Below are 17,309 nucleotides of genomic sequence, written 5' to 3' on the forward strand. Positions count from 1 at the left end.
TCCCACCACCAAATTTCAATTGGCCACCACAATCACTTATAACTTTTCCTCGGTCTACTTATAATTTCTAAATTCTTGTTTCAATTAAAACAACAACTTTACCCAAAGACTTAAATCGATCAACAAAATTCATAAAATAGTGAATTCTTCATAAATCCAAACAATATAGTAACAACACACAATTCATGGTATTAATTTATACAATCCCAATCCTACATACTAATCATCATATTCCCGATTATATAATTCGAACCACACCCTTACCTTCTATATGGAGATCGCCTCTAATATTCAATCGAGTGCAAGCCTTTGCCTTTTTCCCGAGATCAACGATCAATTCCTCCTTTTTGCCAAAACCTCGTTCCTCTTCGTCGGCAACTTCGTTTCACGATCTATTCTTCCAAAAAGTCAAACCTTATTTCCAAAGAAACCTAATTCCATATATTCTCCTTTTCAATCCGATAAATCAAATAATAATAATATAGTTACTATTATTCCCTATTGGGCCTACTAATCGTACACCTCCATATTGCTATACACACCATACCACAACTAATCCAAATTAAATAATATTATTACCAATATTATTTTCTTAAACATAATCCAACTTTATTAATTCTTAGATTAACCGACTAAATAATCCAATTCCTCGTCTTATAATATCACTAATAAATCTAACTTCGATCGAATTTCCTAAATCCTTGAATAATTTATTTAAATAATTAAATAAATTTCTGGGTGTTAGATTACAGATGTTAGTTAATGATCTGACAGCTTCAATATGGTATATAGAAGGTGTTTGAATGATTAATTGGACCAATGTGCTTATGGAATGAAGATTTGAAGGTTAAGGCTTTTATGGAAGCTTTAATGGAGGTGGAGTGGTGATTCTGAGTTTGGAGTGTTTTTGGAAGTGGTGGCTATACTAGACAGCTTCTAAATGGTATTTAGAAGGTGTTTGAAAGGTTATTTGACACTTAGAACTACTACAACTCAGAATGGCTCTCAAAATGCAAAGACACAAAAAATGGAGTTTTGGATCATATGGTGACTTGGAGATTTTTTGTGTGTTTAATGCCAAGATCAATGCTCTCTATTTATAGGCATAAGTTAGGGTTTATGGAGGGAAAAATCTGATCAAATGGAAGTCACATGTGAGAGTTAGCCAACTTTGCTTCTTTGTGAAGTTAACTTGAAAATTATGGTTCCCATGGTGAAATACAAAATTTAGGCATGCTTGGAGAGATTCCCTTACACTTTGGAGGCTTGTTTGTTGAGTTTAAATTGCTTTTGGTTCATTAGGAACAAGTTGGGAGCTCAATGCAAGAGTGGTTGGTGATTAAAGCCACTTTACAAGAATGGAAGTGTGATCTTTATGCTTGAAATTGAATGATTCAATGGTTAATGGCTTAATCATTTGGGTCATAGCTCAAAAGACAGTATAAACTTCTGATTATGGTGTGTTAAACAAGTTAGAGTGGATGTACTTTGAAGATTTTTCAGATTTGGAACAAGACTCATCTTTGTTCTTCATGTTCATACCTTCCATTTCAAGTGCCATGGAACCATATTGACAAAATCATATCTCATAGCTCAAGTGATGAAATTCCATGCTAATGGTTTATTTGGAAAGCCCTTGCTACATACTTCAATCCACTTATTAAAAGTTTTCTCAAACTCTTTTTGGATCATGGAAAAAAATGGCCACAAAGTTGACAAAAATTCAAGTGAAAACACTTAAAAAATTTCCAAGTTTTTTGAACATAAACTTCATAATTCCATATCTCTAAAAATAATCATTTTTTGATGAATCTTGATAAGAGGAAAAGTTGTTTATTTGACCAAGATCTACAACTTTTATGTTGGGAGATTTTTTAGTTTGTAGGTGAAATTTGAAGTTCCCAAAATGAGGTCAAAATCACTTAAAAACCCTAATTTTGACTTTTGTTGACTTTTTTATTCTTGATGAATTTTCTTGATTTATCTTGGTCAAATGTCTTCATTAATCATATGTTGATGATTTGAGTCCTCAAAAGTTCATGGTTGACCAATTTTCTCAAAAGTCAAAGGTTGACCCACACATTTGACTTTTTCAAATGAACTGCAGTTTTGTGGATTCCACATTAATCAAGGTCTTCTCTTCAAATGAATAATTTGAATGGATTATAATGTTGATTTTGATGCCCTTGAATCATGGTTTGAGCTATGGATCCGTGTCCTGATTAAAAGCCAACCCTCTAGTGGAATTAGGTCAAAACCCTAATTTTGGCCTCAGGTGATCTTGAAAGTGGTTGATCTTGAATTGGGCTATCCTTGAACTTGGATATTGATGGGAGAACCCTTTGAATCATAGGATAATGTTGAACTTACTTTTGGGCCTCAAAACCCTAATTTGCTCCATATCCTCTTTGATCAGTCTCCTGTCTTAGGACACAAGCAACAAACAACAATATTTTGTATTTTTTTGGTTATCAAATGATATATGCATGATGATAATGATGATGATGAGGATCCTAATATTTGGAATATGGTGGGATCTCAGTGGTCAAAAATTAACGTACAACACAAAGCACAATGATGGAAATTTTTTGCTTGATGTTTGATTTCTCCTCTTATCTTGTATATCTCCCCCTATCTTACATATATCCCCATTTCTTTTGCATTTTACACTATGGTGTCTTTATTATTTTGAAAACAACAAAAACAACCATACGATTATGCACATACAACACATAGTAATGTTTACAACGCAAACTATACACGACACACAATTCAAAGTTATATACACCTATATAATTATTCACGTCACCAAACAACGACATTAATATGCAACTCAATAACAACATTCAAATAACTCTATTATAATCCAAACTTTGATAATAATCACAGTTAGGCATACTTCACCTAATCATTCACCATAACATGCAACGACATCAAATGGCATAATCAATTCAAATATAAACACATATATAATTTGTAAATAAATTATTATCACTTAAAAACACAATTTAACCCTACATTTAATTAATTAAAGTCACCAAAACATGCCCAACTGCAGTTAACATAAACCGCATGACAAAACAACACAGAAACCCCAACCCAGTAGCTAAAAACGCAGCCATTGACATTACATTTTAAGTAAAACGATATATTCATGTCCTTAAGTAAACATTTAGCCTCTTAAGGCATCACCACGAGATATTAATACGCGTTAGCTTTCCAACATTTCAAACTGCATTTTAATCGGAGTCACGAAACTCAAGTTATGACAAAAAACCATATTTGAACCAAATATGTCTGGTCGCAACGCGTAGACCATTGGCGTCCACAAATCTGTGACGACCTGGTCGTCACAAGGGTGATGACCGTCACACTGTTGCAAAATGCATAATTTTTGTGTTTTTTATCGTATGAGGCCTTTCGGATCTCCGATTTGGATTCTGTAAAATGCCTCGATCTTAGAATTCGACATACAACAATAATCCAATGATTAAAATAGAAAATTCACAATTTAGAACATATTGGCATCAACAAAATCATGTATTTTCATCATAATCATATCACTCATATGAACACATACTCAATTGATATTCACTAATAGAGGCACACAAAATTCATATTAAAATTAGTGCATGAGCATCATAATATTTTCATCAATTACATCATATGATCATACCAATTCTCATTCATCTCATCAAACATTCAGCAATGAAGTAAAAGAGAGGAAAACCTAATGGAGATTAAGGATTTTCCATACACAACCATGCAATCAATACCATATTTAGAATAACTCCCCTTACCTTAGATTTCCAGCAAAAGTACCTTCAAGCTCTAACAATAGATATTCTTCTTTCTCCAAAGCACTTTTGCCTCTCTAGCCCAATTTCCAAGATACGTATTGTAAACTCTCCCATTTCTTACCTCTTCTAATTTTAAAAAAACCTAATACTCTCATTTAGGTTATTCTCACACTACCCCCAACTTACTTTTTCAATCACCACATTACCCTTATCTCCTCTACTACTAATTTCTTTTATTTTAATTAATAAATCTAATTTTCTACTAAATTCACCAAAATATAATAAACCTCTTATTTTCCAATTAGTTAAAATATTCTAATTATCTAATTATCTAGTTGAACAAATAAGCTATATCTCACCACCCCAACCATCACATAAACATATATATCATCCAAACGTCAATCAAATGCATATAACAATTTGATTTAAATAATTAATCAGTATGCAAATTCAATTAAATAAATAAATTAGGAAAACAGGGTGTTACACATATCACCAGTCTTATCATAGTTGTCCAAATTTAATGGGTTCTCAAGAAACTTGGGAATCCTATAGTCAAAAATTGCTTTGAAAATGGGTTCCTCTGTCGATGAAAGACATCTTAATCCTTAACATTTTCCCCATCTATTTAATGAGAATTGTGTACGGTAGATCTCTTATCATGATTATCCTCATGAGGTGCGTGACTACCATATCCATCTCATTATGACCCACAATGAGAATAGTGGTGGGCTCAAGAACAACAATGTTCTAACAATCTAGAAACGTTCAGCAGCGTCGCTAACCGCTCTAGGTGTAGGTACACAGTTATTGCGCTATAGTTCTTCTTATTGTGTAGGGGCTTGAGACTGAGTTATTTGTTGATTTTCCCTTCCTTGCTAAAATATTTCGTTCAGAAAGTGTGTGTTTTGTTACTGCGCCAAATTGTAAATACATGTGATGAGTTCACTCACTCAGTGCATTCCTAATGTTCCCTGGCGTTGTTTAAGCCTTTAAAACATTTCTAATTAATGTGTTTGCATTTGCAATTGAGGTTGTTTAGAAGTTTGGTCTTGGAGTAACTATTGAAAAAGTTAGAAGGAAGACATGACATGGAAAGTACCTTGGCTGATCGGTGGAGGAATTATGGAGCCTGAAGAGAAGAAACAATCGGAAAGGTTACTACAACCTGATCGCCTCCTCCAGGGGTAGAAGGAGGAGCTTCTTGAGTTGGAGCTAGGATCAATGGCACGACTTCAGTCTTGGGATCAATTTTATTTGGGAGCTGCCTGCCATTATATGTTGAGAAAATTAATAGGGATTTGATCCACTGACAAGAGCGTTTACAACGATGCAACATAAGGGTTCTGACTCAACATGGAAATTTATGAGTACCAAAACACGATTCCCACAAATGGCGTCACTATTCCAGCAGAGAACATAAGATTGGTAACATGTTGAATAGGAACTTTCCGAAACGGTAACATAAATCTCTGATACGATAGAGTGGAATGTTAGCACTCGAAAGTTCAAGTTAATGAGGTAAGAGGGGTGTAACTTTGTAAGAGTGAATAAAATCGTACCTATTAGGAGGCGCAAATGAGATATATATGGTTGACGGTAACTATTCCTAGTTAGTGCGACGTGAATTGTGGGAAGCTGTTGGATTGAACCTAATTGACCGAAATCGCTCAAGACTCGACTCTGATGTACGTCTTTCTCGCAAGAGCCCGTCTATTAGTTAATCTAAAAGGAGGATATTTTGAATTAGATCTCTAGTGTTAGGTGGGTCTTATCGGATCATTTGATCACTTAGAAGAGTAATAAAAATGATTAATAATATAAGTGATAAAACGAAAATTGGTACTATCCACCAAATTTATACGGTGAAAATATCAAGTGTTCCATTTTTGTATCAAATCTATATAACATTACTCAATATATAACTTACTCTTTGAAGCAAATATCGTGATTTTTTTTAAATAACCAAAATTTTCAAAAAAATTCCACATACAACCAAACTTTCAAAGTAATTTTATAAATGACCATTTTTCACTATTTTAACACATTGTCGCCACTTGCATTGGCGAATTGCAAATTGGGGCAGTTGAAAACCTCCGCAAATCATTTTCTTAAGGCAAGTCGCCACTTGCATTGGCGACTACACTTAAAATTTTAATTTTTTTTTAAAATTTGTGGCGGTTTTGAACCCCAACAATTTAAAGTAAAACTTAAAATTTAAGTGTAGTCGCCAATGCAAGTGGCGATTTGTCTTAAGAAAAAGATTTGCGGGGGTTTTAAACCGCCCCAATTTGAAATCCGCCAATGCAAGTGACGACAATGTGTTAAAATAGTGAAAAAAATAGTCATTTATGTAATTACTTTGAAAGTTTGGTTATATGCGGAATTTTCGAAAAACTTCATTATTAATTTTTTTTTCTCAAATATCGTCAAATCATTGATAGTTATGCCTCACTTATAATCTATGCACTACAAGAAAAATGTCGATTAGCGGGGTGATTTTTCCAGGTGACAAACACCACGCAAACTATCGCAATTGCGGGGTGCAAACCACCTCGCAACACCGTTTTTTAAAAAAATATATATAAATATTTTTCCATTTCGCAATAGAGGAAGGGTGGTTTGAAATTTTGGAAAAAAAGTTTACAGAGTGTCAAACACCCCGCAACCATGTTTTAAAATAGTTATTGGAAAATTAAATATCACATTTATTGAGAAGTCAGTGTGGCAGGAAACCTTTTGTTGATTTTACTGACACAAAAGTTGCGAAGTACATACCACCCCGCAAGTCTCAATGCATATGTACTTTGCAAGGTGCGAATCACTCCGCAAGTTTTTTTTTAAAATTTTGATGAAAAATATATCTGCAATTAATGATGGCACAGTGTAAAAGGGGTGGTTTGTCAGTAACATATGTTGCAGCGTGGAATGCACCTAGCAACTTGCAACGTCTCTTTTATTTGCGGGGTGCGAACCACTTCGCAACTTTTCTAATAAAATTGGAGGGAAAATAGATCTGAAAATTAAAGATGGTACAGAGTATTAAGTACAAATGTCAGACACAAACGTTGCGGGGTGAAAAGCACGCCGCAAGTTTCAACGATATTAATGTTTGCTGGGTATTTCTCACCCCGCAAAATTCTTTAAGAAAACGTTTGCGTTTCCATTTCCCACACACTCAGTATACACCAACACCACCGTAAATCTCTTTTCCTCTCTCTCTCTGTTTCCCCTAACAAGCCACTGCAAAACCCAAAAAAACCCTAAAAATCCCACATTTTTTTTACAAATCAAGACTCAAAGTAAAGTTGCTGGTTCAAGTTTCCTTTTGTTGCTGGGTTCATCTCTTCCTCCAACCCATTATTAAGGTACACAAGTTTATATGAATAAACTGGTTGTATGAACTGATTTGGGTATGATATTTTAGAAATTTGTTGACGAAATTTGTATGATTTTGTTTATAAATATGTTAAAATGTTAAAATGTTAAAATATTATCATTGTTTTAATTTAGGGTTTTTTAATTAGAAAGGTGGATATGAATATTTTGAATATTTAGAATTTGAGGCTGTTTGTTTGGTAAATGGACGAGTCAGGTCCCTCTGCAAAGTATAATTTTGGAAATATCCAATCAAAATTCCAGGCGAAGATATGCTTGTGTTCTTAACAAACAAGCGTGGAAATTATACATATACATAGAAAAAAACTAGCACAAAAGAGATATGAGATTCAGCACATACATAAATTGTCTTTTTTTCTATTTGGCTTTCCCCAAGGATTGAGTCCACCAGAAAAACTGGGTAAGTTGAGGCAAACTATCGATCGTATGCTAGCTATATATGAAAAGGTCAAAAGATTGAGTAACTCTATAAGTATGAGGATCCATAGAAAATAATATTAGAAATGTATCTGCATCTTACGTTGCATTTTTCATGACTAATTTTGTTTCATTTAGTATCAGAGGATAATTGGGTTGAATATGACTTTAGTACAAGATTCATCACTACAGGAAGTTTGTTTTGTTCATTGGTGTTTGAAATTCTATACTTTGTTCTCTTAAAATTCAAAGTACTGATAAAAAATAATCAACCAAACAATAAACTTCTTCACACAAACCTGTTTCTCATGCTACTCCATTAACCCAAAAAGATATCATAGTTGTAGTACAATTTAAAAATAAAAAATAGCATGGTTTTCCAATGAAAAAATTGCATAATGATATAAGCATATCGCGAGCATTTGTAACTGATTGCATTTGAAAAGGTAGTATTCTCAATTAACTAATTATGCATCTTCTTATATGGTTTCAACCAGTTAGTGGTCAAAATTTGTCTTTATTAGAAAAGGAAAAAATAGAGAAATTTTCACCAAACACTGATTTGAATATTAACTTTACACATTCAAAGTACTGATCACATTCTATACTTTGTGGTTAATACACTACTCTAAGAAATGCAAAGCCAGTGGTGTGAATTTATTACTAATGACATGTTTAGTTTTTAATGACAGGTTTAGTTATTACTCCTCTATAAAAGCTAAGTTAGTTTTTATGACAGGTTTGAATTTATTACTAATGTTTAAACACACTAGTGTATTTGGAATTTGGAATGCTAATAAATTTGGTTCTGGTTATTATCTAATGTCTAGTAATTATCTTTATTCTGACTATAACATTGACAATAATGCATTAGATTTATAGATCACATATTTTTCTCATTCATAGATCTAATAAAAAATTGTGTTGTTTCAAATTTAATTACGTGGAACTTTTTGAAGCTCTTGTTAAGTGGCTACAAGTGATTCTAGAGCACCTATCTAGAAGACTCGTATAATAATAGGAACCACTAATAATAAAGCTTGCTTATACATTAGTTTGGTACACTTATCATTGCAAAAAAACAAAAGAATACGAATAATAAATCAGAACACTTCTGTCATAATTGCATGGTACTATTTGATAACGTTTCTAAAACTCCACCACACATGTTGCTAGTGTACCAGTAGAGTAGTATTGACATTATATGTGAGTAGTTGCTTTCTAGAACCCCATGCTATTTATTAAGTTTTGATGCTGCCTCCATTTTTCTCATGTGATCCAATAAGTGCATATTTAAGGTTCTTGAAGTTTAGTTTGATTGCTTCATATTAAAGGTTATATTTAGTTTTCTTTTCTGTGGAATGACATTTAGTTTTCTTTTCTATATTTTTTTTGTATTCATTTAATTTATTTATTTATGTATGTGTAGGCGGAGTACCAAAGGTTGAAGAAGGAGTTTTTAGCTAAACATCCCGAGTTAGGCGGTCCACATGGACGATATCCTCTTGATCCAGCTATTGATCAGTATTTGTGGTTGAAAGCAAGTAAGGGAAAGAAGAGAAAGGGAAAAATTTATGCTACTGGACCTTTAGCTAGCAACTACAAAAAAAGGGATAGGTATTCTTTATTTAGGAGAATTGCAGACAGGGAAGGATCTTCACGTCCTCCATTAACCCCTGAAATAACTGAAACAATTAAACAACTAGCTCAGAGTGAAGCAGCACGTGAAAATGAAACATTGAGAAAAAACAAATGGAGTTGGAGGAAGCATTGAGACTTTCACAAGAGCAAATGATGCTTACACAACAACAAATTCAACAACAAGTGCAACAACAAATGCAACAACAAATGCAACAAATGCAACAATTCTTTCGACAACAATATGGTGGTGGTGGATTTGAAGCAGTTGGTAACCAAGGAATGGTAGACGAGAATGATGAAGAAAACGAAAATAATGCGGACGACCCGGATCCTAAGTGAATATTATTTTGAATTTAAATATTTTGGATTAATCATGAATTTCTTTATATTAAATATGCATTTCTTTATATTAATTATGAATTTCTTTATATTAAGTATGAATTTAAATATTTAGAATTAATTATAAATTTAGTATTTTAAAAAAAATTGAATTTGAATTATTTATTATATTTATATTATTCTAAATATTTAGAATAATATAAATATTTTTGTTACTATATACGTTACTATTTGCGTCGTGCAATAAACAAGGTATGTCAAAATAATTGCCAGGTGAAATCCACCCTGCAAGTATTAAATATTCAAATATTGCTAGGTGAAACTCACCCCGCAAGTTGCCTAACATACTGCAATCTCTGTTCTGGATCATTTGTGTCACACTGAACGAAGTTGTGAGTACCTATTGGAAAGCGTGTTTGCGGGGTGCTATACACCTAGCAAAGTTGCGGGGTGAAAAGCACATTGCAGAATCACCTGCGTCACCTGCTCTGACTCAACTGAACAAAGGTGTCTGCACCTCTTGGAAAGCGTATTTGCGGGGTGCTATACACCTAGCAAAGTTGCGGGGTGAAAAGCACATTGCAGAATCACCTGCGTCACCTGCTCTGACTCAACTGAACAAAGGTGTCTGCACCTCTTGGAAAGCGTGTTTGCGGGGTGCTTTTTACCTAGCAACGTTGCGGGGTGAAAAGCACATTGCAGAATCACCTGCGTCACCTGCTCTGACTCAACTGAACAAAGGTGTCTGCACCTCTTGGAAAGCGTGTTTGCGGGGTGCTTTTTACCTAGCAACGTTGCGTTGTGAAAAACACCTGGCAAAGTTGCGGGGTGCGAATCCCCTTGCAAAAAGTTGCGACTAACGTTTTTGCGAGGTGGCAGGCCCACCTCGCAACTGTTGCGTTGCAGGGTGATATTGGTATTTGCAGGGTGGCTTTCACCTGGTAAACCTGAGTTTTTTTTTTAGTGATGGTATTTTTCAATCATTTTCAAGTTACTGTGTGTAGGAATGACACTTGAAAACTTGAAAAAAGTTATAGGGAAACCACCATGGCCATGTAATATGGTGTTGCTGCCTACCGTTGGGCCATTAGTGTCACAACATGGTTTGGCAATGCCAAAACCTGCCATTTAAACCAAACCTCGAATTGTAATTAAACTATAATTATTGAATTATGGTGCACCCATTTAAGGTACTTTCTTAATTTCTTTTACATCAAGTTGATATCTTCCTAACCCACCAATATCATATGATGGAGATTTTTTTGTATTATATATTCTTCCTAATATTAAATTGTTTTTAATTGATTTTTTATTCAATTATCTATGGAAAACAAGTTAAGTTAGTTAAGACATTCTATTTCTAACTGATTAGTTTTTCATCCTTTTAATTTAATTTTTGTTCTCTAACCCTCTGTTTGTGTGTTCAGAAAAGAGGAGGATAGAGAATTTTAGAGAAATGAGATTTGAAAAAAATTAATAATATGTTAAAGTGTAATTTTATATAGAAGATAAATAAATATTTATTATAATATATTTAAAATTTTCAAAATATCTATCATATAAGAAAATTAGGTGTTCTTAAAAACCCTTAATTACCCTTTTTATTCCTAAATCACCCACGTGGCATACTTAACCATTAACCATTTCATTTGACTGTTTTAAAACTCTATCATATAAGAAAATTAGGTGTTCTTAAAAACCCTTAATTACCCTTTTTATTCCTAAATCACCCACGTGGCATACTTAACCATTAACCATTTCATTTGACTGTTTTAAAACTCTATCATATAAGAAAATTAGGTGTTCTTAAAAACCCTTAATTACCCTTTTTATTCCTAAATCACCCACGTGGCATACTTAACCATTAACCATTTCATTTGACTGTTTTAAAACTCATAACTTCTTATTAATAAACTACAATTATTTCCAAATAATAAATAATAAATTGCCATTATTTAAAAACCTAATTAATATAAAATTGGTCTGCTCCTTCATTCCTCATTCAACATAAAACCGCCTCTCACCATCACTACCACGATCCTCCTCACTACTTGTCAGTTTCCCATCTATGTCCAACCATGTATATTTTGAGATATTACAACTTCCAATTCTTAGACACTATATATACACTCAATAAATATTCTCTCTCTGTATCTTTTGTAAACTCTTTCTTAATCACATCTGTTTTCCGTCATGGCCAGACCTTTAGAGAGAATCGCCGACATCAACGACAAGAAGGAGCTATGGAAGGTTGCTGTCAGGGTGCACCACAAATGGACTGTTGTCTCCAACAACAAAGAGCACTTTGAGATGATCTTGATAGACAAGGAGGTAGATTTCGTAACTCAATTTGATTCTGTTTGTTTGGTTTGCGATTTGTGCTTCTTTATGTTATAAGGAGTTTTATGTTGTAATTTTGTCATTTGACATTTCTATGCATCACAGGGGATGATATACATGCTGTGGTGACAACAGCCCATATGACTGCGTTCTATGACAAAATAGCATTGGACCATACTTACACGGTGTCAAACTTCAAAGTTCAGCCAAATGTGTCGACTTTCAAACCATCGTCGCACAAGTTTATGGTGAAGTTTACCGGAGGAACATCCGTTGGTGATGATGATAAACACGAAATACCACCCAAACCACTAAAATTTACAAGTTTTTCTGATATCATCACCGGCAGGTTTAAAAAAGATGCACTGATAGGTAACAGACCTATGTTCGTATTTTGTTTGTGTTTTGCTTATGTAAATTGTGGCTGATGTGTTATTTTGGCAGATATCATTGGAATTGTGGATAGCATCGGATCTCAACAGACACAGTCCGGGGCAAAAAAACAACAAGTTAATTTAGTGCTACGTGACCACAGTTGCATAAACTTTCCCAACAAAATCTTATTTGATTGTAAATTTACTTCATGTTATGTAACTTAATATTATGTACTCTTTTTTAGCAACAACACCGTGAACTGCACTCTTTGGGAGTCGTATGCCGACCAATTCATCAAGTTCAATCAGGATCGGGTGAATGCGTCTGCACCAACTGTGGTCCTGCTTCAATATGCAAAAGTCAAGGAAGAGGGTTAGTTGGTTTATGTTGTATTTAATAGTGCGACACTTTTAACTACTCACACATATCTGTCGCTTGATTAATGTAGGGAAGTTCCCGCTGTCCGTGACAAACACTTACAACATTACCATGCTCTACCTGGATGCTGATTTTCTGCCAATCAAAGATTTTATAGACAAGTATATTATGTTATTTTATAAGTATTGTTTTCATTTCTCTGGAAGTTATATGATTGTTTTATGTATACGTTTGTTAATAGAATCAAAATTGTGCAGCATCCCTAAAGAGTTGGTGGTTAGTGTGTCTGGAAAACTAACTTGTAATTCTCAGCTTACCTCACAAGGCTCTGAAAATACTCAACAAACTCCTGTTCAGAAGCTGCTCTCTAAGGCTGTTGTTATGCCTCTCTCTGAGATTACCAAACTTACTGACGTATGAACTACTTTTACCTATAACTCATACTTTATATTTCTTAATTGTGTTCCCTATGGATTTTATATCATTTTCCTTTTGTGCTATTTTCGGTTGATGCAGATCACATTTTGCGCTACTGTTGCCGAAACTAAAATTTTAGTAGCATCTCCATTTGGCTGGTATTATCGATCCTGCCATTTATGCCCGAGGGTTGCACGCGGTGACAAACCTCCATTTCTTTGTGAAGCTGGTCATTCCACCGAAGCTGAGATATTTAGGTATGGTTGGTTATGATCTGTTGTCCAAACACGTCTCTGAAAAGTATAATCTTACATTTATGACCCATCCTATTTCTTATGACCATTATTCCCTATATCGTAGGTATAAGATAGAAATTGAAGTTTGTCACTCAGGGAAAAGCTGTAACTTTGTTTTCTGGGACAAAGAATGTGTACAGATTTTGGATTTATCTGCTGCTCAGATGCGCGACACTATGATTCAGGTTTGTTATTTATTTGAACATCAACATATTAACAACGTCGAACATTACCATATAGTAATTGTGTTGTTTCCTTCTATAGGCTGGAATTCATGACCCATTAGAATTTCCACTTGCACTCGATGCGATGTTGAATTTGGAGATGGCATTTAAAGTTAAGTGGCATCCGCGTTGGAAAAATTGCTCTGTTGTCATGCTCCTAAGAGATGACCCCTTCATCAAACAGCTTAAGGCCCCTTGGGAACTTCCCCTGCAGGTGTAATTCATAAGCACACCTTTAGTATTTTATTATTTCTTAATTTTCTGTTGTGACGATTATACTGATCCTACTATGATCACAACAAGAAGGCTGCAGGAAATGTCCCGTCTAAAACATCGGAGCTGCTGCAGGTTTTCTCCTTGCTCCACGATTTACATAGTATTTTACTTTATTTCAGTTGTTTTGTACGGGTATATATTGCACAATGAAAATTATGTTAATTATGCTTAGATTAAAGAGAGCATTGATGAGGTGAACACCGAAGCCCCTGAAGAATGTGATTTGGTTACGGTAACCTTCGATGCCCTTGCACCGTGTGAATTGAATGACTTACTGTAACAATAAATAATGTTGCATGTATCGCTAAGCTTTGATTATACTTGATTATGTAACAGGATCTTGAGATTACGTCTAAGCATAACCCTGATCCGATAACACCCACGTCTAAAAGACAGGTTCCGGATGGATCAAGTGAATCAACAACTTTTGAAGGATTGTCTGAAGGAGAACTCTCATCGAACAAGCTTAAGAAGATCATCAAAATGGAGAAGAAGGCTTAGTTGTAGCTATACTTTGTTTATTGTCTTGAATCGTAATCTGTTTGTTTCATTGTTGCATTTTACTTTTAAATCTGTTCTAAAACTACTTTAGCATTTGTGGTTGAAGTTTATCAATATGCACTATTTATTCATAATGGATTATATTTTTTAATGCTAAAGTCGACTTTATATTACAATACATGCTAATACAAACATCGGCATACATGCTACTAGACAAAAACAACTAAGAACAAAATACTGGGATGTGCTGGAACTGGAAAAACACCATTCAGCATAGGCCAAATAAATTGAAACAAATGAACAAGAAAGTTCCATCGAATAGTGGGATGTACTGGAGCAACAACATTCTTAATATCTAACATATATAACTGAATTATTATTGTGTATGGCCAAATAGTCACATATATCTATGTTTTAATTTTGGTTGATCATAAACCTGAATCAGTCACTGACTTGCAAATATGTATATTTTGGTTCTGTGCTGATGGTGTACACGTAATTAGTCAAAAATCACAAGTTAGTTTCTATGACACTGGACTCTTCAATCTTAAATGAGGAGGTTTGCTCAGAAATTTAAACCACAATACAAGCATGGAGAACAAATTCTGCTTCTTTTATTTTTATGTGGTTGATGATTAATTAGAAGTTCTGAAACCGTAAAGTTGGTCCAGTGAGGTTAATTTTACCATTCACTTTTGTGTAGAAATGCTTATGGATGTATTTTAGAAAATTAGGTGTATATGCTTTTGGAGTTGTTCTTTGTCAACTAATTTCTACTAAAGAAGTTGTGATCGAGATGGATAAACTTAATACCGAGTTCAACGAATTTCTGCATATGGACCTATTTTGTGAGAAATAGTTATATAAAGCTAATTTAAGATGTTACAACATTGGTAGCTGCTGCATTGTTACAACAAGAGATATATGTTGGAAGGTAACTCACTATTCTTACTATTTTACATATATAATTGAATTATTATTGTGATGGCCTAATAGTCATATGCATCTATGTTTTGGTTTTGGCTGATCATAAACCTGAAGCAGTCAGTGACTTGCAAATATATGGAAGAGTGTGGTGTTTTTTTGACAATTGTTATCTTTATCTATTGTTATTTGTCCTCAAACATATGGATTTAAGTTTACCTTCTATGGATGACTAATATCTGAAATCCAATTTAGGACCCTGAGATACTTAGGAACAAGGCAACTTACATGTCTCCCTCAAATATACACACACGCAATCTGCGAGGCGGAAATCTGCAGGGTTGAAAGCTGATAAATCAGGACCAACATAAGACTTACATGAAATAAAATATGATGCCTCGCAGCCACTAGAAAATATGGCAAATGAGAATGAATCAACATCATTAGGATCCAATGATGTAGGGAGATAAGATGTTGAATGTAATTATTGCTATTTTTCTCTTTCTTCTTCTTTTTTTTCTTTTGTTATTTGTCCTTAAACATTTTTTTGCTTGCAGCTTTGAGAAGGCTATCTGCCCTGTTGAAACATGTGAATCCAAAACCAACTGATATATCTATTGAGTGCTTCTTCAGTGGTGATGAGTCTATCCGATCTAAAAACTTCATCTTTAACAGCTTCAACGCAAAGTCCACAGAGCCATATACCTTGATATCTCTGGCGAACTTTCGAGATGTATGCTGGTGTGCATTCTTCTGTGAAACTGCATGAGTCGCATTTCACACACTCAACTTCTACATGGATAATAGTTTTTACGGTAGAAGTTTGAGTTTGTATCTGTGACTCTGATCCTGAAATTGGCATTATTTGAAACAAAGAAGAAAGAAAAAAGAAGATAAACTTTTAGTACTTTTCGATTTCACACACTCAACTGATTTCATCTGATTTAATTATTAAGAGGGGTAGGAAAGTGAGTCAGCAGAGGTTATTTATGTTACTGTCAACGACTTTTCCCTTTCAAATATTTCACATGGGCCAAAACCTTGGAGATTAACTAGCTAATCCTTTGACAAATCTAAGTGCCATGCAAATATTTTGACTACAAAGAAATATGGTGTTAACATGAAGGAGCTTTTAAAGGCTTGTGCTAGCAGAGAGTTTTGCATTAATACTCAAGTAACGACTTGCGATAATACTTACTACCTGTTCATTTTTCTTCAATAAATCTTGTGTCCAGATGCATATAAAAAGCTTAAAGCCATTATTTGAATTAATATTGATAAACTCTTTAATATGTTTTGTCTCATCGTACGAGGTTGGTTGGATGAAAGAAAAAATTGTAATCAAACTTCTGGAAAACATTACATGGATAAAGAAATTATTGTACTCAAACCTTCTGGAAAAACATTATATGGATAATACATATCAATTGTTTCTTCTATGAATTGAGAATTGATCATAATTTTTTACTATTGGCTGTATGTTGCCCCTGGTCGAAGATATCTTTAAAATGGATAGTCCTATTGCGAAAGTATCGGGTTAATGTTATCATTTATGCTATGTGGATCATTTGGTTGTGAATTCATTCAATATCTTTGATCTTCTTTTAAAATATTGTCATTGACTTTTAATCTGTAGGCTATTGAAGCTGAAAGCTTATTGAAAGAAATATGGTGTTAACATGAAGGAGCTGAGCTGTTAAAGGCTTCTGTCTAGCAGAGATTTTTGACTTTCTTTATACGTGAGCCACAGTTACTTCTCGATCTGTCGTGTCAATTCTTGACGGCAAAAAGGGCAAGTGTTATGCTGAACAAACCATGGTACAAGATAATTTGGGTGAAACATATGATTACATAGCATTTGTTTTGCATCACTCCCCACCATAAGTCATCTTGGCATACCGGTCTTGATGGATCTCACTGGAGATGCTTCGACGCAATCTTGACAGTAGGAATTGCGGCTAATATGGACCGCGATGCAGGCG

At 34.1% G+C, this 17,309-nt stretch overlaps 2 protein-coding genes across 3 annotated transcripts; both read left to right on the forward strand.

The window, feature by feature from the left end:
* Positions 1-12,022: 12,022 nt before the first annotated feature.
* Positions 12,023-12,550, forward strand: LOC131627812 (uncharacterized). The gene is made up of 2 exons (XM_058898673.1): positions 12,023-12,308; positions 12,381-12,550. The coding sequence occupies exons 1-2, from the start codon at positions 12,077-12,079 to the stop codon at positions 12,533-12,535; spliced, it is 387 nt and encodes a 128-aa protein (XP_058754656.1). The 5' UTR covers positions 12,023-12,076; the 3' UTR covers positions 12,536-12,550.
* Positions 12,544-14,537, forward strand: LOC131627811 (uncharacterized). 2 transcript variants are annotated; one of them, XM_058898671.1, is made up of 9 exons: positions 12,544-12,683; positions 12,760-12,850; positions 12,947-13,103; positions 13,206-13,363; positions 13,467-13,587; positions 13,667-13,840; positions 13,930-13,974; positions 14,075-14,134; positions 14,239-14,537. In XM_058898671.1, the coding sequence occupies exons 2-9, from the start codon at positions 12,801-12,803 to the stop codon at positions 14,401-14,403; spliced, it is 930 nt and encodes a 309-aa protein (XP_058754654.1). In that variant the 5' UTR covers positions 12,544-12,683; positions 12,760-12,800; the 3' UTR covers positions 14,404-14,537. The 2 variants fall into 2 exon arrangements, with proteins under 2 accessions (XP_058754654.1, XP_058754655.1); XM_058898672.1 differs by having other exon boundaries at positions 12,545-12,683; positions 13,933-13,974.
* The last annotated feature ends 2,772 nt before the right edge of the window (positions 14,538-17,309 follow it).

Source organism: Vicia villosa, unplaced genomic scaffold, assembly GCF_029867415.1.
Source record: "Vicia villosa cultivar HV-30 ecotype Madison, WI unplaced genomic scaffold, Vvil1.0 ctg.000402F_1_1, whole genome shotgun sequence".
In the NCBI taxonomy this organism is placed as follows: Eukaryota; Viridiplantae; Streptophyta; class Magnoliopsida; order Fabales; family Fabaceae; genus Vicia; species Vicia villosa.